General features: G+C 38.4%; 1 protein-coding gene across 27 annotated transcripts in view; it reads left to right on the forward strand.

The window, feature by feature from the left end:
- The window catches only part of ANK3 (ankyrin 3), a 715,267-nt gene that overhangs the window by 432,541 nt on the left and 255,556 nt on the right, over window positions 1-27,170 (forward strand). Inside the window, exon 1 of one of the 27 annotated variants that reach the window (XM_077125237.1) lies at window positions 8,205-8,277. The exons of 24 other annotated variants lie outside the window; for them this stretch is intronic. In XM_077125237.1, coding sequence (XP_076981352.1) covers window positions 8,275-8,277 — 3 coding nt within the window. In that variant the 5' untranslated portion in view covers window positions 8,205-8,274. Of the gene's footprint in view, window positions 1-8,204; window positions 8,278-8,314; window positions 8,558-10,246; window positions 10,531-27,170 lie in introns of those variants that run through there. 2 more of the 27 variants (XM_077125232.1, XM_077125234.1) reach the window with 2 other exon arrangements.

Here is a 27,170-nt window from a genome sequence, read left to right on the forward strand (position 1 = left end):
CCCAGTTGCTGTTTCAACAGTACCCATCTGAGGACAAATTATCTTTCCTTTCTTCCTAGTTCATCCATGTGCTGTTTTGATTACATGGAACTTTTGCACCAGTAGCCACAGACCTCCTTCTGGTGTAGGGAATAAAGAAGCAGGCAGGGAGACATTTTCACAAGTCTTTGTGAGTAAAAACAACAACAACAACAAGATTGTCTTTCTCCACTGTGTCTAGCACTCTGATGAGAGGGGGAGCCCTTTTTCCTGTCTGCTGAGAACCGTCTGACAGCTTCCCAACCCCACTTCATGCTCCGCTGCAGAGATTAAAGCTGGTTGGAATGCTGGCCACAGTGATTAAGTGCTCTCTCCCCTCTTAAAACAAAACATGTGGCCAACGCCAGTCCTTTCTGCAGAGCAGCGGGCCATCATGTGACGTGTTCCACTTGACCTTTTCATTTCCAGGGTCGAGGGAAAAAAGAAATTGTAGATAGGTACAATGTGTGAAAATATTTAGTCTTACCCCCCTTTCAGATTTCTGGGAGAAAAAAATCCTTTCCAGAGACGGGAGGTATCTTCAAGGGCCCTATCATTTCTGCACATTTTAAACATTGGGAGTTGCTTGTGTTAAACTCTGGGGTTCGGCATCATAGCAATCAGATTGCAGACCTGTCTGGGGTAGACATTTGGGCTTGTGAGTCCAGAACAACTTCTTAATAACTTATTTTCATGTTGAGTTATTAAATCATTTGCTTCTTATCTCTTGAACTTTCTAAAATAAAGTCACTATTAGTTCCACATATGAAATTATTATTTACTATCCCCCTAATGTATCTAAATCATGAATAATTTATTCCAAAAAATAATTTTCTGGTTTAATGGTTAGTGTTTTCCATTCATAAAAGATAATCATTTTTATTTAATGTGTTTCATATAATGTATAAGAGCATGCGTGTGTATTTGCTTATTTAGAAAGCAATGCTAGGTAACAGGATCTTTCTTTTTTTTTTCATGTCTGGGTGAAAATCTGCCACCCATAAATCAAACCCAAATGAGTGCATTGCAATTAGAGTTGAATAATCATTAGACGATTCATGGAAACCTAGCTCATCCTGTGTGTGTGTTTGCATGTGCTTTAATTCTGTGACATAAGGTTTTAAAAGAAACTGGATATATTGACTTCTGCCTAATAACAGAGAAATTAGGAAACTGTTATATTCTTAGATTCTGGGGCAATCTGTCTTGCAGAACTTAACCCTATTCCCCTTTTTCTCATCTTTGGTTTCTTTCTTTCTGATGCTTTAAATAGGGACAGAATTTTAAAAGGGGTTGGCATATTTCTACAAACGTTTTTCCCTTACTCACAGAAAGTGTTGATGTTCAGAATGCAGAGAAAACTACCTATTGCAAGTTATTCCAGCCTTCTGATTCACCTTGAGAGAAGTGTGTGGGTGTCACATTTTCAGGAGACCCTCCTAAAGTAATGTGTCAACATAAAGAATGCACAACTGTAAGATTGTTATCTTGAAAGGCTTTTGTTACTAAGCTAATCGAATTCTATGGAGAGCATTATGTTTTCAGAATCCTCAGGCATGATTACACATGACAGCAGACACATAGCCAATTTCATCCAGCTAAGAATATTTTCATTCACCGGAGGCTCTTGGAGAAGAAAAAAGCAATCATTTCATAATCAATTCTGAATTTTTCATGATTCATATTTATATATTCAAGACCATATGAAATAATGAGGAAATATCTCAGGCTACGCTGAACATAGCTTGATAGTCCAGAAATAACCTTGCTTTCCTAATGGGATCTGGTCTAATAAAAACCAGTGGGCCTTCACTGTTAATGGACGGCATCTTTTATAATTTATTAGCTGTGAAGTGTACAGTTATTGAGAATGCATGTGAAGTGCTGAGGACAATACATTACCATACTCATCATTTATTCTTTTGTAACTCTGCTGAATAGGTCCCTTTCTTTATTCTCCTGGGGTCATTTATATATGGAGCCATTTGCGATATTAAAAGGAGGGAAGGTATGTTGAATCCATGTATTTCAGATCTCTGGGAATACACGATTTTGAGGGAATGTGGTCATGGGGCTTAGGGGTAGGAATAAGAAAATGGGAAGCTGTGAACTCAGTGTGGGGAGCAGCACATAGAAGGAAAGGTTTTCTAGGACAGCCAATGTGAGGGGAGTTTTGTAGCTGCTTTCAGGAGGGCGTAAGCCAGGCTTCCGGGGGGTTTATCCCCACCTTATGATCATCCCCACCTAAGTTTCAGTTATTTCAGTAAAGGTAACTCCCAGAGTAGCTGTTGTCTACCCTCTCCTGGATAGGGCATCACTGGACTTGATGGGAGCGGGCTTGTGAGAAAACGCGGGTGGGAATTGCCTCCCGAAGCATTTTACCTTCTCTCCACCTCCACCGTGCTGAGTCCCTGACCCCACGGCGCCCCCAAGGGGACATCCAAAGCCCAGTCGCTGCTGAAGTCAAGGGTCTTCTGTCTATGTCTCTGAACTTTTCTTTTGTCCTTTATCTTGTCTGGTATCTCTGCAGTCAAAGGAGTGAAGAGAGACATGCCCTGATGGAGATAGTGAAAAATCCTGAGCATAGCCAGTCCAGATGAATTTACCTGAGCAGCCCCCTTGTACTTGAGATCATTTGTCCTCTTCAATGAGGTACCTTCTCCATGTGTTCCTGTGAATAATGCCCATGTCATGAACTCAGTGAGAAAGAAGAGGGGAAACAAGGAGACAAGGAGAGCACATTTTGTTACTACAAATTTTCATGAGTCATGAGTGTAATGTAAAGGCTGTCATCATTTTTTCCTTTTTAAAAAGCATTTTATGTGCTTAAATGCTGATTATTGAACCAAAAAAAATGCATAGAATCTGATTTCCTGCTTCTGAGACACTTAAAGCAAGAGGATAGACAGTATATTAATATTTTAAAATATTACATGAAAATATAATGGTATTTTCTGTCCTGTAAAGCTCATGTGTGAGTGGAGCCTACTGGGGTGATGTCAGGATTTATGCCATCTTGCAGAGTCACAAATCAGCATGCCAGGCAGGAAGCTTCATGGCCTGTCATTTAAAAGTGTGTCATGCAACCCCTTCCATCGTGAAACAGTTAGAATGGGCATAGCCCAAATACCCCTCAAGAGTGGGATAGAAAGATCAAAGGTGATGGTGGAGTTTTATAGAGAAGATAGGGTTTAACAAATGAATATGATTGCTGAATCATTAAATTGATATTTCTTTTAGTTGCCACTATCTTAGGGCAGCTGGAAGTAAAATTATGGGATTGAAACCATACCAAATTCTGAACTCTTCTCCACAACTAATTGTTGTGTTATGCTTTGAAATTTATTGCTTTTTTGTATATATGTTATTTTCTACAAAAAAGAAAAGGAAAGTCAATTGTTATGATAAAAAAATATTTATTCCTTCTAGCCCACTATATTCTGGAACAGCTAGAAGGAAAAATCTGAGATAGTGGTATGGTAACCCGTGACAGACTCTAGGATCTGTCCTGTAACTACTTATTGAAGAATGCTTTGAAAATTTGCTTTATTCTTTCTTTGTTTTGTATATATATTATATAATAAAAAAGTTTTTAAAAAAAGTGCATCATGGGAGCATAAAACTTCCAAACTCCTGGCTCTAGATCAGGAATCAACAAACTTTCTCCTTAAAGGTCAGGTAATTAAGTATTAATCCGTTTGGTCTACATAGTGTCTCACAACTACTAACTCTGTGGTCATAGCATGATTGCCACCATAGACAATTCATTAACAAATGACTATGGCTGTGGTCCAATAAATCTTTACTTATGAACACAGAAATTTGAGTTGCCTATCATTTTTATGTGGCCCAGAATATTCTTATTCTGATCTTTTTTCTCAACCATTTAAGAATGTAAAAACTATTCATAAGTCATACAAAACCAAGTTGCAGTAAAATTTGCCCCCTGGGCCATAATTTGCTTACCCCTGCCCCCTAATTTATCATCAGACATTGCAAGAACTGTCGCTGGGTTCTGTTCCCTAACAGGATCTAGGAGAAGTGACACCCCAGTACTGTCAAGCACACCCAACACTTAGATCTTGATGTCTAAATGTCTGTCTCTACTAAAAGGAACCAAGAAATAGCTGTTTCTGGGAGTAAAGAAGGTAAAATACAAGATGAGTCTGGAGCATCTTATGGTTCCAGAAAATAAAGGTGTGCTCACAGAGCAAAAGGAGGGAGCATGTCAAAGGGACACAGGAACCAACCTTAAAGAACTCTCAATAGCCAAAACTGGAATAATTTGAGCAACAAAATAATTTAGTATTAAATTATAGCCCATAGTATAAAATAAATTTGCATTTATTTACTGATATAAATAAATGACTGAATGAATGGGGGGAAAAAAACTATTGCTTCAAAAGTTGGTACCTGGGAGGCCCATTTTCAGGCCCTACAGGATGGGAGGGGAACAGTCCTCCATGCAGTTGTCTGCTGGGATGTGAAAGGGTTTGTGAAGAAGTGGAATTTCAGGAACTGTTTCAGCATAAGTATCAAACCCTAGCCTACTCCCTCTTCCCCTTGCCTGAAAAGATTTCTGACATCAGGGATTATCCCAGAAAACTGTTGAATATGCAGATGCCTACCAACCTCCACTCAATCCCTCTCTGCCTTCTTGCACCTTCCTGACATGTTTATTGGGGGCAGACTGTGTTGGGCCCTTGGTTAGATTTGGTGATATGGAGACAAAGACAAGCCAGTAAGGTGCCCGGTCAGCTGGCAATGCCCAAGGAGTGAATAAGGATCACGGCAGAGGGCAAACATTGGTAGGGGAGGCAGCGCCCTCCCCCAGCACCAGCATTTCCTTGAGATGGGATATGTTTGTTCTCCTAAAATAAGGTGGAAAATGTTAATATATCCAACTCTAGAACTTTTAGCTTCCTTCAGTACCCTGCCAGACTCCCACACAGCCTGTGCTTACCGTTTGGAGATGCTAGATTCTGTCCCTGCTTCTCCTTTTGCAGCTGCAGTGTCTGTGAGATGAGCAATGATAGTTTGGGAAACAAATTGTCCTGGCCAGGGGGTGGGTTGAAAGACACAATTATGGGAATTATTACTCTTCTTATTTAGTATAATTATAGAGTGTTTTTCTCTAAAGAGCTGCACAGAAAGGTTGAATCAGTTGGGATTATTTATCCTGGGGCAGCAAAGACTGGAGGGAGGGAGGGAGGGATAACCCAGTAACAGTTTTGAGTATTTGGAAGATGATAACCTGCTGTTCTCTCTTCTTGCTGAAGTTGGAAGATTAAGAAATTGGTAGGAGAGATCTAAATTAGATGTGAGGAATAATGTCAAGCCAGTAAGTGTGATAAAACACTGAAATGAGTTCTTAGGGGAGGTGGATAAGGAGGACTTTCGTATCCTGCCTGGAGCCAGGAGTCTTATTCCCTGATTCCCAGATACTCATTGCAGGCACTGAGGACGGCCATGGGGGGTGGGGGTGTCAGATCCCCGGCCTGGAGTCCTAGACCCCTGGCATTTTGATAAAACAAATCTGGGAGCACAGAGATAAAGGATAGACTTGAAGAAGAGAAGAAACACAGCAAATGTCAACCAAAGAAAGTCTGCACTGAAGGGGAAAGAGCTGGGCTTGGGGTTGGGGCCGTGGTTTGATGGGAAAAAGAAGGATTCTGCCCTCAGTTGGACAACACCCAGCCTGGGCATGGGGACAATTTCTTCTGGCTGGCTCAGCCTGTCCAGAGCCTTGGTCAGGACACTGCCCTTTCCCACTCTGCCCCCCATTTCACATCTACAGCAGGCAGATCGGATTGACCTATGCCAGGGATGACTCTGGCTCCAAAACACTATGAGTCAGTTCAGAAACAGGCACACAGCAAACAGGGAGGTGGCGTTCCACATTTTCCCTGCTAAGGTGTAGCTTCCAGCACATATGGTGCTCACTCCATATGTGGTGAGTATCACAACGAATGAATGACTTGCATTAATTGTAACAAAGGCAATATACCTAAGCTAAATGTCAGTAGTAGGGGGATACAAATAGTATGAGAATTTTTTCTTTGGAATAAATGAGAATGTTCTCATATTAACTGTTGTGGTAAATGCATAACTAGTTGATTATATCTGTATCCATTGATTGTACACTTAGGATGGTTTGTATAGTGTTAAGAAAAATAATAGGGGGGATAAGGGGCTTGGGATGTTTTGAGTTTTCTTTCTTTTTTTTTTGGAATAATGAAAATGTTCTAAAATTGATTGGATTGATGATCGCACAACAATGTGATGATCCTGTGAGCCACTGATTGTATACTTTGGATAGATTGTATGGTATGTGAATATACCTCAATAAAATTGCATTAAATATGAATGAATGGGGCAGGGGGGAGGGAAGAAGGAGGCACCCTGTCAGTATTGGACTCACTCCCCATAGTATTTAAGAGTCATGCCTACCACCCCTCTCTAGGGGACCCATATCATCCTGGGGTATCACATCCCTTGGGAGTGCCTGGTGCTGTGGTCAGAAGCACAGGCTTTAGGACACAAGTCCAACTCCAAAAGCCTCTTGGCGGATAGGTACATATCATCAGAGTGAAGCCTAGATGGGGTGAGATGACAGAGGCAGGAAGCCATGACCACAGCCTGACAGGAAAGTACAGCCAGATATGCCAGGTCTTTGGATTATTATTCTTTTTTTCTTTTGTATGCCGTATGGCAGGGTCATATTTCACTATGTTTTCTATGTGAGTATCCTGTTATTGCAGCACCATCTGTTGAATTTTTGTTTGCTTGTTTGTTTGTTTTTTTGTTTGTTTGTTTGTTTTGCTTGCTTGTTTGGTTGGTTTTGGGAAGTGCATTATGGACCGGGAATCGAACCCGGGTCTCCCACAAGGCAGGCGAGAATTCTACCACTGAGCTACCCTTGCACCCCCTGGATTATTTTTTAAAAGAAGATCTAGTACTCCAGATTTTGATGTGAAATCTCTCAATTTTTAAGTGTTGGCAACTAATTCAAGTATTTTTGCAAACATAGTGGGGACCTAGAAAACATGTGTTGGCTCTTGGCTACCAGAGTGCGACCTTCTTTTAGAAGCATATAGAATTAGATTCAAACCCTGACTACTTACTAGTTGGTGATCTTGGCAAGTTACTTAACCTCTCTGAACTTTGTTGGTGACCTTGGCAAGTTACTTAACCTCTCTGAACTTTGCTGGTGACCTTGGCAAGTTACTTAACCTCTTTGAACTTTAGTTTCCCTCCCAAAAATGTAGAGAGGGATATTGCTTCACAGCTAGCTATGAGGTCTAAAATAACATATGTCGAGAAATTGATAAAGTGCTTTGCAAGCAGCAAATATGTGGCACATAATAAATAACAGTTATGATTATATTGTTATTTTTAGGGTTATGAAATTGCCATTATTCACCCGGTTTTGACCTATAAAAAATGGAAATTTCATATTATTAACATTAATAAAAAATCCAACCCTATCCCCCCCACACACACTTATGATTGCCCTTCCCTGTTCTCCTTTAAAGCCTCACAGTTTGAAGGAACTATTGATTAGAACGGTTCTAAATAAAAGATGGATGCAACTTGTTATGAGATTTTTTTAAGGGCTGTGACTTGAGCTCAGTTGCAAGAATATAAGAAATCACCTAAGTGGTATCCACCCCAGATCTGAAAAACTGAATTCTGTTAGGTTAAAAACAAACAAACAAACAAACCTAAATTAAAACAACAACAACAACAACAAACTTGATCAGAAGCATTCAATGAGGATTTTCTTTTTTTTTTTTCTTTCTGGTTTACATATGAGTTTTGCATAGTGGTGTACTTTTAAGATGATTCGCAATTGTATTTGCCCTTGGTTAGAGGAAAATTGGGTTTATAAGGTAACTGCCCTTGGCAGTATAGTATGCTCTCACTGTGTGTGTGCATCCACACACACACACATATATTCATTACTAAAGTTAATGTAGCAAAAAATAAATTAATTTTAAAAAAAAGAAGACTGACTAGTAAAAGGCAGGCTTGACTGGATTCCAGACAGACAGAAGAAAATGGTGGCATTGTCTCCAGAAGGAATGTCAGAGCAGTCTGCAGTACAGACAAAAGTGCTGATAAGCAGAATGACAAAAGCTGGTTTCATGAGTGATTCCAAGCAGTCCTGATACGCTCCCCAGCTGATTGCCCTGCTATTTTCAGTATTCCCCATATCATGAGTAAATACACAGAGCTTGACTGGAAGCCACAAATATGGTAAGTCAGTTGGGAATCCTGGGAGGCACTACTACATTGTTTGTAAAGGCTGAGAAACCTTCCCAACCCTTGTCTACCAGGACCCACATCCCATTTAAATAGTTAAGAAAATTCTGTCAGGCTCCAGCCCTCTTACTAGGAGGGGCAAGACTTTACATTTCCCGAGGCAGATATTTTTAGATGTAATGCTCTGTTCAAAGTGTTAACTGATTGAGTTATCAGGTTTCATAGTTGGCTACAGAGAATGGCAGTGGAAGAGGGAGAGAGCTTCTCAGAACAAGTAAGCATTGACAGCTTCGGAATGAAATGCATTTTCCTTATAGAAGTGCTGTTTTGAAACCCCTTAATCTTTGAGCCTTTTTGGAAAATATTTGTGATTGGGCAGGAAGGAAGGCCTGTTGGCTGTGTGGATCGCTTGGGTTAAATACGCGTAGGACAATGGACTGCCGTCTTTCTGTTTTGCTCGAATCTGGATTCTAGGTACGTTTTGCCTCTGGTGTAATTTGGAGTGTTTTCCTCTCTGGCCTGCTTTAAGAGGATGCTTAACGAAATGCAAAAAAGAGTGAGGGATGAGGGGTGTGGGAAGGGCCTACTGGACTCAAGAATGGTAAGAAAGTTTAAGTGGCTGTGCTTTTCTCAAGAGAACCGTGAGGGCTTTTTAACTCAGCTTTTTCGGATATATTAATTACAAAGGGAAATATGAGATCTTTACATTTGGGAGAGTAGACATCTTAGGGTTAAAATTTGTTTGTGAAACTCATTTAAATGGTAGGTGGAGGCTGTAATTTCATTTTTGTTTCAATAGAACTGTACCCAGTTACAAATAAGGCATCTAGTTTAATAATTTTGAAGAATTAGCATCTTAAGCTGTTTTCCTCTTTAAGTGATAACTGCATGGAAAAGGGGAGAGGGATTGCTTTGTATTTATGAAATTTGAAGTATTTGACTCTAAGGGATTCACAAAATATTATTCAGATTTGGCATAGTTCAAGAGGTCATATCATCACTTGTTTCTATGTGCTTCTTTTCAATTATTAACACCAGCATAACCCAACTGTGTGAACATGTGTAGACAGTTCTATGAATAGAAGGCAGTATTAATTAATATGATATGATATATTAAATCCTAGCATAATAGAAACATTTTGTAAAACAATGGCCGTAATAACTAGAATAAGACATCATAAAAATGAGGACTTTGGTGTGAATTCTGACATAGGCGGGTAGATGTGCTAATGGTTTTGTGAAAAGAGAAGTGTCATTTAACAGTATTACAAAAAGGAAATCAGAGTACTCTCTCACAAATTTGAACTTTATTTTTAACATATTCAGTTTTCATCTTCATACTCCTAGATCTAATACCCTTTGCTAAAAAATTAAACTTTCAGGATCTTTGGGGAATTTTAGTATATTGTAGAGTGTATATTTATGAACTTTTAATCTGAGTGAGACTTTGCAAACATGTGTCCATCAGAGAAAGACCCTTTCAGATTAAACTTTGAGATTCATAATGGAGCTGTGGACATTGTTCATGGATTCCAGGCATTGGTGCCAATTGTAATTTACTAGTAATATGAGTTTATTGGCCGATGAGTCTTAGAAGTCATAGTACATCATTCTAAAAAGAATCAACTCACCCAATTATGACAATATTGAAGGTTAAGATTTGGTTGTGTATCCTGTCCCATTCGTGGTAGAACTGAAAATTTTACATATCATAATAGTGACATTTGCTGATTGCCTAATTAGACTTGGCTTTGAGACATACTCATAGCTGGGAAGTTTTTGTATCAACTGCAAATATAATAAATCTTAAAGAATATGCCCAAAAAGCTCTGGCCTTTTATGAAGCAAGGAGATCTGAGATGCAAAAGGAAAATCCAAATAAAAGCAGACTATCTTGCTTCTGTCTCCTGTCAGAGTATATCAGCTAAAATGGTGAAAGCATTTGATCTCAGCCCATATGTGCAGTGTTTTCTGTTTGGGTGGGCATGCTGTTTAAAAAACGTGTAATAAGATGACAGACTGAATTTGAAATTATCATGCCCTAAGCAGTGACTTTGGAAGGGTACTGACCCGATGCAGAGCACACACAAACCTGTCACTACTGGGTAATGTAGGCTGTTGCTCTGCTGGGTTTGGTTGGACAATGAATAAGAATTCTTCATCTCCTGGCCTCGTCTCTGACTTGAATGGAAGACTGAACAGTTTATCTGCTTGAGATGGACTATGGATAAAATCCTTGCAAAGAGGGTATGATAGATAATTACATTTTCACAAATGATCATTAATACTGCCTGCTGTTGGGTTCTTATTTCTTCTCCCACTTCTATTAGGCTTGTGTCCCCACAATATATTTAGTGACTTTCTACAAGATTGTAGAGTTGGGAGAGATTTTTAGTGATTTTACAGCTTGCTATTGTGAACATTTGCACTTCAAACCTAGAATGAATATGGTTGCATACCTTGGCCAGTTTCCTAATTAGCCATTCATAGGTTGCTAAAAATCAAGTGTTCATGAAAAAAACTAGTTTTGACATAAATGATGGATGAAAAATTAGCTCTTCAGTTTGAACTCTTAATGCCTGCGTTAAAAAAATCTGGACTCCAATATGAAGTAAAGCTCAGATTTAATATAATATTAATGTGCATATTAGAGGCTGCTAATGCTAAGACTCTTTAAAAGCAAATGTTGTCAGTTATTTTTAAATCCTATAAGGGAGATGGTGATTGTATATATCAAATAGGAACTCAGTTTTATTTCATGTTCTATTTTCCAACTCAAATGGCTTCTGTTTCTTATAACTTGTTTTCAGTGATTGATTAATTAAAATATACATATTACCTGTTAGGGGACTCCCTCATTTATTGTGGATGATTTCTCTTTAGGACACAAGGGCAAGTAAAGTGATAATTTATATAGTCAGGTTTAAAAAAGGAACCATAAAACTTGCATTTTTATGCTGCTGTACCTATTTCTTATTTTGAAATGGAAACTTTTTGTTATATAGTGAGTATGATTTTTACTTTTTTTTGTTTCTAAATTTGTTTTCTTCTGTGTGACACAAGAAGATGCTATCTCACGTCAATTGTAAATTTGGGTGACGATCAAGTTCAAGCAATATTTATAAGACAAGAGAATTTAAGATTTGTGTCATCTTTATGAAAAGTCATTTTCTTTATAAAGTTGAAATATTTGTCTTCACAAAGTAAAAATATATTTTCCAACTTTTTCTACAAATGCAATGTTTATATTTTATTTTTGCTGTGGCTTTCAGAATGTATTACAAAAGCTAGAAATAAAAATTAAGTTTTGATTTCTAATTAGACTATTGCTATACGTGTGTGTATATGTGTGTGTGTGTGTATGTGTATATTTATCATTAGGTTATATAGTATAAATTTCATTCTTTATTTGCCAAGTATCTGCAGTTGCTAATAATTTATTTATTAAGCATAACAATCTATGAGGAATGTAATTCTTTTATTTTAGGAGTCCTTTTTACTCTTGTCTAAAATAAAGCTCTATGTAGCTATTCATGATAGCAAATATTTCCAGAGAATAATGATGGGAAGCTAATGTCATTTTTCCCTTTGCTCACGTGACAACTGAGTGATGGTAATCACTTTAAAAAGTAGAAGTCAGTAATGTTAACAGTTGCTTTGCAAAATCTGAATATGTTCCTGTTTTACTTAGTCTTGGATTCTTGATTATACTGTGTTCTAGAACTCAGCATTATTATGACATATTAACACTGATCTAAATGTTTCTGTAACTCAGTGATTATTATCTTTTATATTTTGAAAACACTTGCGTAAATAAAATGTTATACTTTGAGTACTGTAGCTTTTATACACGGACTGTGTCTTACTCATCTTTTGGTTCCCAGAGCCTGGCTCATAGTAGGCATTTAATAAGTATTTATTAAAATTTTTCAACAAATCCTCATCTTTTAAAGGTAGAGGCTTCTCATAATTCTCTCCAAAAGAACAGCTAAATTAAATTTCAAGTAAACTTAGTATTAATTGTATAGTTGAAGGAGAGCCAGAAACATTTAATAAGTGAGACTGAAAATAGTGTGGTCTTCTAGCTGCTGCTTAGTCGTATGGCTCCACTAATAAAAGGCAACATTTTAAAGGGGAAATTGTGCTAGTTAACTTTCCTAATCAGTACCCTAAATGATACTGTTTTTTTCCAGTCTTGAATTTCCCAGAATACAGGATACATATCTATAACTGTGTTTGATGCAATTATGACAAGCTGTCTATAAAAAGTCTTCATGCTATCTTTCTGATACGGCAGCACCACCTGCAATGTGATGCTTTGCTTATTTCTCACATGTCATTTCCAAGAACTTTAAGTCAATATTCTGGGACAATATTATCTACTGGAAAAGTGTAGTAGCATCCAACTATTTAGAGTATGTGGATCTGGCCACTCAGAAAGACCCTACAGGAAAGAAAGGCTGCAGCAAGGTTGCAAGAAGGCAACAGGCAGCAATTAGAGTGATTCTGCTCTGTACTTTGCAAAAGCAGCAGTTCTACATTTATTTGAATGTTTTCTTTCTGCTCATTCATGGCTTGCCTAAACTGTACTTTTAGAGGGTAATAATCTAATGCCAATATCATGGGTCTGGTATCAAGAAGTCATTCTTTATGGAATGATTTCTAAATGTTGTGTTAATTTTTTTTTAATTAATTAAAAAAAAAAAAAGTCATTCTTTGAAAACTTTACCATGGCCCAGCCACTCTCAAAGTGTGGTCCAAGGACCACTTGGTATCCCCGAGACCATTACATGATACCTGTGAATTCCTCCCTTTTCTATCTGAGGCCTGATTTCCTTCATGTACTTCAACCAAACAACACATGAGAAGAGACTGAAGCACATCTGAGAAGCCAATTGGCTTTCTATTAAATCAGGCATTGAAATTTCCAAAAATGTAAAACAGTACCAGTTCTTTCTTCATTTTGTTTTGGGAAATATTAAGTTATATTTCATCAAAAATAAGATGTGTATTTTATATTAGAATGTAATAGATTTATTATTGTTTTTTAAATGAATTAATATAGACATTTTAAATTCTTTTATTTTCTAATATGAAATATCAACAGCTGTAACACTCATAATAAAAAGTTCTTTGGGGATCCTCAGTGACATTTAAGAGGGTAGAGGATCCTGAGACAAAACAAGCATAAGTACTGCTGCTCTAGACAGATTGCAATGGGAATGTTCGCTGATGCTCTGCTTAGCTTCATTGCTGAAGCCTTGGGCATATAAAGTCAAGTACATGGGTTTGGTTCCTTTGTGACCAATTATGTTCTCTTGACTCTTATAGTCATAGTTGTAACACACCAGTTAGAAAATTAATTTTAAAAATAATTTTAAATGATAATAGATAATATTTATTTATATATAGTTATAGACATATATATATAATTTTTATTGTGCCAGGACATTTCTAACTGCTTTGGGTCTGTCACCTCACTTAATCCTATCAACTGCCCTATGAGTTGTGTTTCCACTGTCCCCATTCTACAGGTGAGGAAACTGAGCTATGGTGTGTTTAAGTAAATTGCCCAACGTCACACAATTTGCAAATTGCAGAGCCAGGATGCGAACCCAGGTATTCTGACAGCAGAGTCTAAATTCTTAAATCATTAAGCTATAATGACTTGCTGATAAAAAGTGATGAATTGATTTAGATCTCCAACAGCTGAAAGGATACTTAAGATATACTTACACAGCTTTAGTTAGCACCTTCATCTTCATACATGGAGGACAATTCCTTAAATAGGAGTCTAATCCCAGTTAACAATTATATAAGAGCTGACCATGTGAAAGTTATGTACCATATTGTAATAACTACTTATAACTACAGACTCCAATGGTTACCTTAACAGTGGGATGAATTTCACTCTTAAATGTATCATTTTGTAAAATAAACAAAAAAATCTTTCCTTATCTTTACCACATATATCCATTGCACTTTTGGAGAGATCTGTTTTGTGTGTGTTCACTTGCTCTTTCCCTCACCCTTTTTTCTTTTTGCATTCAACGTAAAGCTGGCAAGTTGTCCGATTACAAATCTTGCCCAAGAGAAATACAAATGCCACTTGAAGATTAAGATTTCCAAGTCAATCAATTAGTCTCTATCATCTATATATATCATCTACCAATCTAATCTGTCTTCACTTGTGACCTAACTTTATTTTAAAATATATTCTTTTCGTTTCAAATAAAATTTTCTGTGAGGGCTGAATTTTCAGTGAGAGCTTGTAAGAGCTCTTTGTTGATCACAGACTTGGGTAGAAGTTTTTTTTTAAGAAAATAGAAAGAATAATAGCATTTTGATATGTTGACTTTAAGAAATTAGCATGAGACCATCATCCCCACAAATCCCCAAAAAAGGCAGAAAGTTTCATTTAACATAAGTTCCTGCAAACCTCCAGCTGCACCAGCTGGCACCAACATTTTAGGATGATAAATTCAAGAGCCCGTTTTCTCACCAGTTAACACCTCCTCTCCCTCTGGTGCTGTGGGCCTCGTCCTTCAATTCCTCTGGGCTTTTAAACTCCAGACCCCTAATTATCTGACCTGGAAGTTTAAGTCCAGTATATTGTGATTCCCTGGCTAATTTCCACCATATAAAGCATGTTTATCTTTGGAAGAAAATAGTGATGTTTGCAATATTAAGTCTCATCCACTCTAAAAATTAAGGTATTTATTTCATGATCTCAAAAAAAAAAAACTGTTGGGAAAATGTTTACCTACTCAAGTAAATAATTTTTCTTTTCTCCTGTTACCTAAACCAATTTTAGCTTATCATTGTTTGCGATTGCTATATTTAAAATGCAAATCGTTCCCTGAATTAAATACTTTAGGACTCATGCCAATACCTCCTACATAATAAGGATCCTTAGGCATGAAGCCCTGACATCCTGGTTCTGATTCATAACATACCAAATAAATGGAAAAATCCCAAGCAGTCAACCTATTTTATATAATCTCACCATGGATAATGCTAGAAGTTATCACTCTGTGTTTCCTATGTGGTAAATTGCAATATCTTGAAGATATTCTCTTATTTTAGTATTACAAGGTACATTTGTAAGGGATTCTACAAGTTTTTTGTTGTTGTTGTTGTTATTTGTGGGTTGTTTATTGTGGGGTGGAGGTTGTCAAGCTATGCAACAACTTGATGCTTGTTTTACCAACACAGGTTCCCACAGATTACCAATTTTGAGTGCATACTATTGCTCCATCAGGCACTGGAACAATTTCATTTTATATCTAAAGAGACAATGCTCTTTGTAGTTTTAGATTTCTGCATCTCTGAGAAGTGGGTTGAGGTTGAGGTGCATTGTTGTGTTCAACAGGGCACAAGGAATGTAGGAAGAGTTGGAGCCTGGATAGTGGTTGGGGAAAGGGAGGTTGGAATGTGAACCATGGAGATCCCATTTAATTTAGAAGTCTTGCAGGAAAACATCCTGCCAAGCCATTTTGCTACTTTGAGCCATAAAACTGTAGACTCATTCATTCTTGTTCTTAGACCATGAGGTAGTAGAAAGAACACTGGCTTCTCTGAAAGAAAACCAGATTCTAGTTTTAGCAGTTTCTCCAGCTAGTTCAGCAAATCATACCTCTCTGTGCTTCATTTCCTATTATACAAAAGAGATCATAGTGATATCTACCTACCTCAGAAAATTGATGTGTGTAAATTTAGGGATGTACATTTTTTGTCCAATATAAATCAAGATACTTATTAAAGTGAGATGTAATCAGTATTGTATTTATCTTTACTTGTTACCATTTTCCTAGTTCAGGGTTATATACCCTGAGATTATTTAGTTAATATTGTTAAAATGAGTCAAGGGCACATACATAAATAACTCACCCTATAACACAATCAGAAATGAAAGCATGAGATGTATGTCACCTGGTCCTTCTAGGGATGGGATAGCCTGATGGTTAAGACAGTCACTTTCTCAGGGAAACAATGGAGCACAGATTATGCATCAAGTATTACACAAACAGCCTAGCCCACAGGGAAGCAAAAGAGAATTTTTAAAACACGTGTTCACATGAGAAATGATTGAGACAGACAAACTAGACAAAGCAGAGCAAGGAAAGGGAAGGAGATGCCTGCTAACAACAAAGTTTATGACCCCAGTGGTTCTAGTTTTTTTGTTTAGCTCACCTTGTGCCTAGCAAATGGAGAAGGCTTTCAGTCATCTGTTTTGGAGAGGTGTCATCCACAAAGTGTACACCTCACACACCTGCATTAGCTGCTATTTTATGCAAACTTTGACTACATTCTTATTTTCACTCAATGGCGAAAAATAATTCCCTGAAATAAAGATGATTAAATTTTCAGAAGGATTAAATTGTCCTGATATTAATAGTCCATCTTTGTGAATTAAACTGGAAAATCCTCCCAGGTTATAGTATGTGTTTTGAATTTTTGAGCACTGAGAGCGCTGCTGCTAGACTTGTTTTTTCCAAAGCAACATATTACATTACTTTTGTGCTGCTTTGCCCCAAGAGATAACCGGAAACATGTCCAAACACAGCAGGGCTTTGAGACAAGCCTGATAATGAATATACTTGCAGAACATGCTTTTCAGAAATGGCGTCTCCATCTGTGGTTATTTAGCTTATTAATTTGAATCTTTATGTTTAGAGCTATTTGAAGAATTTTCAGGTCTATGTGTCCATCCCCACTGTATAACTTCCCTCTCATGCAAGTAAAGATTATACTTGCCCTGTCCTCATAGTTCCTTGAATGAAATGGAGGGAGTGGTGAAGTTTGTTTTAATTTGAAATTTCAAAAATATCTTATATAAAGATATTTATATCTTTCCATGTCTTGTGTTAGGTACCTTGCTCCACCACAACTTTTATTAACACTCTCATGTTTGCATATTTAGGAACTGAACCATTTACCATTATTGTAAGGGTCCTTCCATATTGTGTGTCATGAAACTTTTAGGGCATGAGGGAACTTGCCTGTCATCTAATCAAATCATCCTTATCTATCAATTCTATTCTAATCCGTAATAGGGGCTCTCTGCCAGCAGCACCTTCTATAGTGCAAGGGAAACTAAAGTTTTAAGTCAAAATGGTTTGAAATTCTGGCACAGATTGGTACAAAGCAGAACAAAATGATACTCTATTGACCTTGTATTAAGACCTACAAAACGCTTCTTCCCTGATACATAAGGCTTTATATATATATATACACATTATATATATCCCTTGAGAAGCTGATGAAACAGGCTCTTTAAAATCTAACTTCATTCTCAGATCATTTCAAAAAGACAAATAAATCCCACAGCTGAACAGAATCAATTTGACTTTAAGGAATATTGGAAATACTCCCTTCCCAATATTCCACATGCCTCCCCCCCCCCCTTTTTTTTTTTCTCTCTATGGGAAAAGTCTTCTCTGTATTTATTTTTATTTCTAATCAGTTTCTGGGAGAATTTGGTGGGAGGGGCCTGAATTCTGGGTGAGAAAAGCCATCCCACGGGGTTGGATTCTGGACCCTCACTTCTATGTAAACTAGATAGAGGTAGACAGATGTGTGGAGAGTGGGCTTTATCGACGTGGCAAGGTCAATCTCTTAAAAACACTGCCTTTACGAAAACAAAGGCCGCCAAGCACTGTATTTATTTTTTTTTAACTTTCTTGCTCCCCTCTATTTAAAGATAAAGATGGGGACATAGGTCTGCCTTCAGCTTCGGAGCGGCCACCGTGCACAAACACGGGGCAGTTTCGAATCGTGCCACCAGCAGGGGACTTTCTGGCAAAGGTCCCAGCGTAAAGATGCTAACCATGCCTAACATGTGTTCGGGGACAGTGACCTCATTTTCAGGGATGAACTGAAGTGACTTCCATGCAGAATCCTTGCAAACAAAGGCAGCTTTCAGCAATCTGGGGGACTCTGGGGAGGCCGCACCTTGTGCTTTGGCCTGTTTTGACAGCGATGGTCACAAACACAGCTTTTGAAAGCATTTTCCTTACCGGCAAAGCTCCCGCCCCCCTCTACTCCTCTCCCTGCCCAATTACGGATAGAAAATACTAGCTTTATTTCCAATAACTGGGTAATAATTAAATAAAAAAAGAACATCTTAATAACCCAAGGTCTTCCCTGACTTGAAGGATTCAAGATTTTTCAAGCACTTGCCACGCCAAATAAACCCACACAGGATTCCTCTTTACATAAGAACTTCATGCTCCCCCCACACATGCCTAAAAGTGATTTGTTAATATAAAGACCTAACTCCCCATTGGGGAAAAAAAAGAAGTGGGGAAAGGGGAACCAATTTCCTAAGACCTGGGGTTTTATTGATAGAAGGTAGATTTTAGCAGGATTGGCACCGCAGTTTCTCTAGGTTGTACAACCCGTCACGTTCTTTTGAAATTGGTCTGAAATTAGATTATGCACATGGATGGGCATGTCCAAGTTATTCTGTGTTAGCCTTGTTTAAAAGAAACACATGCACAAATGCCCGCCCTCTGTCACCGACACCTCCCCCCCACCGTGGAGGCAGCCCAAAGCCCCTGCCCATTCACAGTGCCTTTGCCTTGGAAGAATATGGCTCTCAAGTTACTTGACTTTTTTTGAGAAGTTCTGCAAAGAGGTGCAATTTATAGTTCAAAACTGTAATTGGCATCTGAAAGCACCATCTAAGGGGCAATGCCATGCCACCATCTTCGGGGGATTTCGGTAAGCAGGGCCTCATGTCATGTGAGTCCCCTTCCTTAGAATAATTTACAAAAGAGTCCCATTTTATCCACTAAAATTTACTGTGTGCTGTTACTGGGGAATGGTTCACACCTTTAGTTTCTGGCTACTAACGTTTTTCTTTAAAAGGCAGGCAGCGAACTTAAACATTTGGAAATGGACAGAGGTGACAGCAGCACAGTACTGTGAGGGTAGTTACAGAGCTGAGTGGTGTGTGTTTGCGGGAGAAAGGGAGGTTTAGAGTCATGGATGCACCAGAAGGAAAGTCAGAGGGTAAACCATGGGAATGTATAACACAGTGATCTCATGGGGGACGTTGATCGTGATTAACTGTACAAATATAAAAAAATTATTTCATGCACTAGAGTGGATGCATGACATCATTATAAGGAGCTAATAATACAGGGGCATATGAGGAAAATGTACCTATCACAAATTATGGACTATACTTAACAATAATATTTTAATACTCTGTCATCAAAGGTAACAAAAGCACCACAGCAATACTATGGGTCAGTAATATGGGGGGATAAGGAGTATGGAAGGATTAGGATTTTCTTTTTTTTTTTTATTCCTTTTCTGGAGTAATAAAATGATCATGGGGATGTATGCACAACTATGTGATGATACTGGGAACCAGTAACTGTATACTTTGGATGGTCTCTATGTTGTGTGAATATATATCAATAAAATTGCATTATAAAAAAAAAACAGAGCGAAGGTTAAAAGAACAAGAGAAAAAGGGGAAGAAAAATAGGAAAGCCAAAAAAGAAATCTGGCACTGAAATCTTAATGCTCCGTTATGTGAAATTAAAAGTCAGTCTGCCAGCACCTTGTCATACCAATTCCTTTATTTTCCATTCCAACCGTCCCCACCCCCAAAGTAACTCCATATGACAAACAGCTGTATTTTTACCATCACCTAATCCTGTGCCTCTCACCTGTGGTTGCACACAGAATCCCATTGCTCTCATTTATTAAAATGTCCCATGCTAGAATCTGAATCTGGAGGTGAAGTTCTCTTTTTTGTAACACTTCCCCAGGAGATTATTGATGCATGGTGGGTTGATAACCACTGACCTGCCAAACTCCTGATTCCATTTTCTCTCTCACTCTAATCTGCTGTCAATTAATCAGGATAAAATAGAGCTTTAATGATGTCTCTGTGCTCTCCAAGACCCTTTACTGCCTCTTGGTACCATTTCTTCCCAGGGAACTCTGCTTTTAGTGAAGATCATCTGTTCACCCTTCCTCAGAACTTTTCGTTTCTGTGTGCTTACCCTCTAAAACCAGAAGGAAGTGAGGTTTTTGGTTTTTTTTTTCTTTTCAGGTCTTAGCTGTTTTAAGATGGTATAGATATTAAGATATAGATATCCTAAAAATAGAGGCTCTTCATAGACCATCTTATTACTGTGTTAAATAATAAACTGTTGATTTTGAAAAATATACTTTATATTTTAACTTCTGAACATTTATTGGAAATTTTTTTTTTCACAATCACACAGTCACGTTGTGAAAGCTATATCATTATACAATCATCTTCAAGAAACATGGCTAGTGGAACACAGCTCTACATTTTAGGGCAGTTCCCTCCAGCCTCTCCATTACACCTTAACTAAATAGGAGATATCTATTTAGTACGTAAGAATAACCTCCAGGATAACCTCTTAACTCTGTTTGGAATCTCTCAGCCATTGATACTTTATTTTGTCTCATTTCACTCTTCCCCCTTTGGTCGAGAAGGATTTCCCAATCCCTTGATGCTAAGTCCCAGCTCATTCTAGGATTTCTGTCCCACGTTGCCAGGAAGGTTCACATCCTGGGAGTCATGTCCCACATAAAGAGAGGGAGGGCAGTGAGTTTGCTTGTTGTGTTGGCTGAGAGAGAGAGGCCACATCTGAGCAACAGAAGAGGCTCTCTTGGGGGTGACTTTTAGGCCTAATTTTAAGTAGGCTTAGCCTATCCTTTGTGGGTTAAGTTTCTTATGAACAAACCCCAAGATTGGGGGGCTCAGCCTATTGCTTTTGTTGTTCCCACTGCTTGTGAGAATATCAAGAATTGTCCACTTGGGGAAGTTGAATTTTCTCCCTTTCTTACCAGTCCCCCAAGGGGACTTTGTAAATATTTTTATATTCACTGTTCAAATCACTCTAGGATTTATTGGGGCATCACTCTGTAAAAACCTACAAAATCTCACGCCCTACTCAAGGTTCCAAGTACTATGGTTTTTTGTTAAGCTGTCCACATAAGTTATATTAGGAAATTCACTAGTCAAAATATAAATTTTGTACTAAATAAACAGTTTTTGCTTTAGTCTCATGCATAAGTTAAAGTTTTAAAATATTACCATCTATTTTCAACACGCTGCAGTATTGACATTCCTTTGTTCTTCCTCATGTGAAAACATTTTTAAATTTGTACGTTTAGTCACTATCATTATACACTCTACGCATTCCTAGATTATACCATCTTAGTCTTTATTGTCTATCTTTCCTTCTGATTTCCTTTGTGCCCCCAGGCCTCCTCCCTCTATCATTTTCACATTCAGCCTCACTCAGTGTTCTAACTTTATTGTATTACAGGTAGGTAGTATTGTGCTATCCATTTCTGACTTTTTACAATCAGTCCTGTTGTACAGTCTGTATCCCTTCAGCTCCAATTAGCCAATATCCACCATATTTCTATTTCCTGATAGGAAGTGAGTTTTAACCCTGACTCTGTCAGTTCCCAGAAAAAGCATTTGGATGAGCCACCTACCTGCATTTTCTGATCTGTAAAATGTAGATGATAATAACATTGACGTCACAAATTCATTGTGAGGATGACTAAGGAGCAAGCTAAAATGCCTTGCATAAGTGCCCAATGATTGTTTGTTCTATTGCCGTATTATTATTAGACATCAGAATACCTAAATGCCTTATGATTCATTAAGCACAACAGAATGCAGGTTTTCCTGTGTGTTCTTTCTGACAGTTACTAGAAAACAAACACTTTGCTCTCAAAAGTGATTCCAGAAGGCATAATAGAAATCAGACAGTGTGCCCAAAGTGAATTAGGAAGCCAGCATAAACTCAGATCCACTGAGTCCCTCCTTTGTCTTCTCTTTGAGTTTGGAAGAAGAACCCCTAAGTCTGTCACTAGACTCTCTGGTGATATGTAGAGAGACCAAATAACTGGAGATGATAAAAAAAAAAAAAAACAGAATTTTTGGGTTGCCAATTAAGTTGGCCTAGGTTTATGCTTTTCAAGGAAGAAGTGATTGGAACATTAGGCTAATAAGAGATCAGCAGTTCTTTGTGCAGCATTTACTGAGTGTGTAATATTTAGAACTAAACAGTGAAAAGGGCACGGACCTTCCCTAAAGGAGGCTTCAATCCATCTTTATGGGATAATTGGCACTTATGTGGAACAGACCAAGTGCTGTAAAAGTCCAGAGAGAAAAGGAGTCGTGCCTAATGCTTATCAGGGAAGCTTGAAAAGAGGAACCTACATTTGATCTGGGCCTGAGATTTAGTAGGTGAGGCTGCTGGTAGAGTTTTGGGGGATTGATACCAAGGGGATTCCTGGAAAAGGGAATGTCGTAGGTGAAGTCACAGTGCCAGGGAATTATGGGGACAGTCCAGGAATAATAAGCTGTCTAGATTGCCTTAAAGCTTAGTATTCAAGTTTTAGTTCAGGCTGACAGTGTTTGTTTGGCCAGGTTTTAAGGAGCTTCAGAAGTTATCCTTAGAATTTAATTGGATACTATGTTTTAAAAGCAGAAACATTTTTGACAAATGAAGTCTGTCAGCAAATACTAATATAAAAGTAGACCTTCTTGGGGGAAACTGGGATAGGCACATGGCACTCCTCTTACCAGCCTTACCCTGGATCTCAGTATTCCTGAATGAACCCTAGGGTTCACAGGACACAGTTTGTAAACCACTGGTGTTGAGGAAGAAGCCTGGGCTTGTTATTTAGCAGCACTAGGTTTCAGTCCTTGCTGCTTACTTATTAACTGTGTGGCTCTGGGCAGGTCATTTAACTTTGATGATACACTGTTTTACATATATGTAATAAAGGATCCTATTCTGGTTGAGTTTTTAAGAAATAAATGATAATATATATGTAATAGTAAATAATATACAGTAATATATGTAAAGTGCTTAGTGTGTTCCCTGAAATATCACAGGCACTCACTAATTGTTATTAACTCTCAGAACCCTCACTGGCTCCTTGTGAGCCCCTAAACATTGTCCAGGGACTCTGGCAGATTCACCTAGAGACAATGTGCCAATGACAGCCTCTTGGAGATTGTTAGAATAATCGTGGCATCCCGTGGCAAAGGCTTGAACTGAACAAGTACCAGGGTGAATGGAAAAAGGTGGGGGTGGGGGGGTGGGCAGGGAGGGGTAACCATATTTCCAGCTGTAGGAAGAGCTAAGATGTCAGGAAACGAAATCTTTTGAAGTTCATCTCTGAACTAGCACAAAAGCAGGGAATCTGCAAAGGTCAAAACTGTTGTGAAAACAAGAATCAGTTTTGCTTGGCTTCATGTGTAAAGCCTAGAGCACACCCACGGTGAGCACCCTAATAAGAGATCCCACATTAGGCTGGAGCCCAAATGGGTGTAGCTTCCAATATCATGGTGGATAGAAAATAAACCCATCCTGTTGAAGGGTACAGAAAAAAATGTGCCTGTCTCAATTTATCACCTCGTAGAGGGAAAACAAAATATCCCCTGAGGATTTGTAACCACAAAGATTCCCTCATAACCATAGCAGTTTGAGAAATGGATCCACCTGTGTAATCTTTGAAACAACAAACCCCCCTCAAGCTGAGCATTTTAAGTACTCCTGTGTTGATAGTGCCTCTAGTAACTGGCAGAAGCAATCTCAAATGCCTCCCCGGAATATGGCAACATTAGCCTAGGCCCAAAAGAAGTTCCAGAGATAAATTTCTAAGGGATATGAGCTCACAAGAGAAAATTACAAACCATAGAAAGTATAAATTGGTGCAGTGTTTGAAAAACAATTTGCCACTAACTGGTAAAGTTGAGTAAGCACATACCCAGTGACCCAGTATTTGTGATCTTAGATATATACCTTAAAAACCTTTTACCTGTGTGTACTAGGACCAGTTCCAGGGTGCTCACAGCAACACTGTTCATAGGAGACTCAAACTGGAAGCAATGCAAACAGCCAGCAACTCTGCAGCGGATAAGTAGATTGTGTTATAATCACATAACAGAATCTTCTACATCAGCAGAGATAAACTTAATACAGTTACGTGTCAACATGGATGACTCAGAAAAACAACATTAGACATAAAAGCATGTACCTCCTACTTCTACGGAGTACTAAGATAGTAAACTACATAGTACTTAGCTTAGGGAGAAGTACGCAGGTGTTAAAACTATAAAGAAAAGCTTGGGAAAGATTCACTGGAACATAGGATGCCTTTGGGAAATAAGCCAGTGAGGCAGTCAGAGAAGGGCTTGTTAGGAGTCTTCAGAACTACTTGTAACTTTCATTCTTGAACTGACTGGAGGGTACTCTGGTGTTAATTATATGATTTTTCTTTACACTTCATTTTTTTAACTTTTTTTAATTGTATAATAAAACATATATACAAAGCAAAGAAAGAAAAAAAGCAATAGTTTTCAAAGCACTCTTCAACAGGTAGTTACAGGGCAGGTCCCAGAGTTTGTCATGGGCTGCCATACTATCTTCCCAGATTTTTCCTTCTAGCTGGTCCCGAATATAGGAGGCTAGAAGGAATAAATACTTTTTTATCGTCACAATTGACTTTTTTTTCTTTTTTTATGAAAAATAACACATATACAAAAAAAGCAATAGATTTCGAAGCATAGCACAACAATTAGTTGTAGAACAGATTTCAGAGTTGATATCGGTTACAATTCACGATTTTAGGTTTTTATTTCTAGCTGCTTTAAGATACTGAAGACTAAAAAAAAATCAATTTAATGATTCAGCAATCATATTTGTATATTAAACCCTTCCTTCTCTGTGTAACTCCACCGTCAACTTTGATCTTTCTATCCTACTCTTTAGGGCTATGTGGACTATGGCCGTTATAACTTTTTCATGTTGGAAGGGGCTGTCAGTGATATGGGGTAGGGAGATGGTACTAGCTGATGTTCTGGAGAGGCTGGGCCCTCTTAAGTTTCAGGACTTAACTGGTCTAAGGACCCATCTGGAGGTTGTAGATTTCTAGAAAGTTACTCTAGTGCATGAAACCTTTGTAGAATCTTATGTATTGCCCTAGGTGTTCTTTAGGATTGGCTGGAATGGTTTCAGTTGGGGTTTGGCAAGTTATAGGTAGCAATGTCTAACTGAAGCTTGTATAAGAGTGACCTCCAGGGCAGCCTCTCAACTCTATTTGAACTCTCTCACCCACTGATACTTTGTTAGTTACACTTCTTTTCCATCATTTTGGTCAGGTTAGAATTGCCAATCCCACAGTTCCACGGCTAGACTCATCCCCAGAAATCATCTCTCATGCCGCCAGGGAGACTTTCAACCCTGGATGTCATGTCCCATGTAGCGGGGGGTGGGCAGTAATTTCACTTATAGTGTTGGGCTTAGAGAGAGTGAGGCCATCTGAGCAACAAAAAAGGCCTTCCAGAAGTAACTCTTAGCCATACCGATAGGTAGTCTAAGCTTCTCTGCTACCTACATAAGCTTCACAAGAGTAAGTCTCAAGATCAAGGGTTTGGGCTATTGATTTGGGTGTCCCTTCCATTTATGTTTTATGTACTCTTCTGTATGTATAATGTTCATCAACATCATGGTAAGTACTTTTTAAAAGACAGGTGGAGAACTGTAAAAACTCCTGAGGAAGAACACTTGATGGGATGCATGAATGTAACTTTTTAGAAGGGAGCTTCAGGGAAAAAGTAATCAAAGATTCATGCCAATGTTGTATGTCTGTGTGGCTAGGATAAGATTGGGACTTTTAAAGGGAAATAAGGGAATCAATTATTCACGTCTCTATCATTAGTCCCTAGTAGCAATGGTAGATCCATGATGTTCTCAGTGAATGTTTACTTTGCCACTATTAAGGCATGGGAATTGTGAGATGTGGGAGTGGAAGTGTTCTGGGATAAGGATGTGCAAATGTGGATATGGAGCAATTGAGCTTAGAATAGTGGAAGCCATGGAAACCATGAAGTCACCTAAGGAATGGGCTCAGGAAGAAAAGACATGAGTTGTAAAAATGGGAAAGGCCCATTTTTCATTGATGGGCTGAGGCAGTGAGGAATAAAAGAGAATGAACAAAGAGATGAGAGAAGCTAAAGGGAAGAGTTCCAAGAAAGAGAAGGCGATTAGTGCCATCAAATGGTTCAACATTAAGGTAAAGTTAAAATCATGAGATTTGATTGTTGAAGGTCCTTGGTGATTTTGTCCAGAGAGACTCTTTTGATTGGTAAGAGAAACTGTATTGCCAGGGATTCAAAAATGAATTAGTAAGAGTATCGAGGCATTGAACTTAAACTAATCCTTCAAAATATTTGAGATTTAGAGGAGAACTTAAAAATTGCCATTTATTGAGTGCATTTTTATGCTCTTGCATTGCTAATTGCTTTATATAGATTACCTAATTTCATCCTAACAGATTATTTTGTCCCGTTGGCAGCTGAGTATACTGAGATACACAGATGTTCAAAAATTTGCCAAATTCACACTCCTAGTAAGGAGTGGCTGGAATATAGACCAGACTGTGTGATTCATGATTTGCTTTTAAGCTGGTCCTTTAAACTGTGAGATAGAGGAGATCCTCACTTGCATGGGGTGGGGGTGGGCCTTGGGGGTTGGGTAGAAAAGTTGAAGAATTTTTTTTAGATTTAGAATATGTTGATGGGCAAAAGACCAGCTACCAGTAGAGAAGGCACCTGAAGCTACAGGAAGGATAAATGACCTTCCAACTGGTTTCCATATCGTTGGGAGGATGAGCAAAAGGAGGTAGATTGGGAAACTGGAGATGGGCTTCTGAGATTGCCTGCCTGAGGCTTACAGGCCAAGGATCTGAGCTTTGTTGTATACCCACTGGGTCCCCAATCTGCTTTTCTTTTGTTCTCCACTCAGCTTGATCTAGAGCCTGGAAATGAACTCAGCTAATCAACTGTGGTCCAGAAAGAACAT

This window comes from Tamandua tetradactyla, chromosome 13 (assembly GCF_023851605.1).
Source record: "Tamandua tetradactyla isolate mTamTet1 chromosome 13, mTamTet1.pri, whole genome shotgun sequence".
Taxonomy (NCBI): domain Eukaryota; kingdom Metazoa; phylum Chordata; class Mammalia; order Pilosa; family Myrmecophagidae; genus Tamandua; species Tamandua tetradactyla.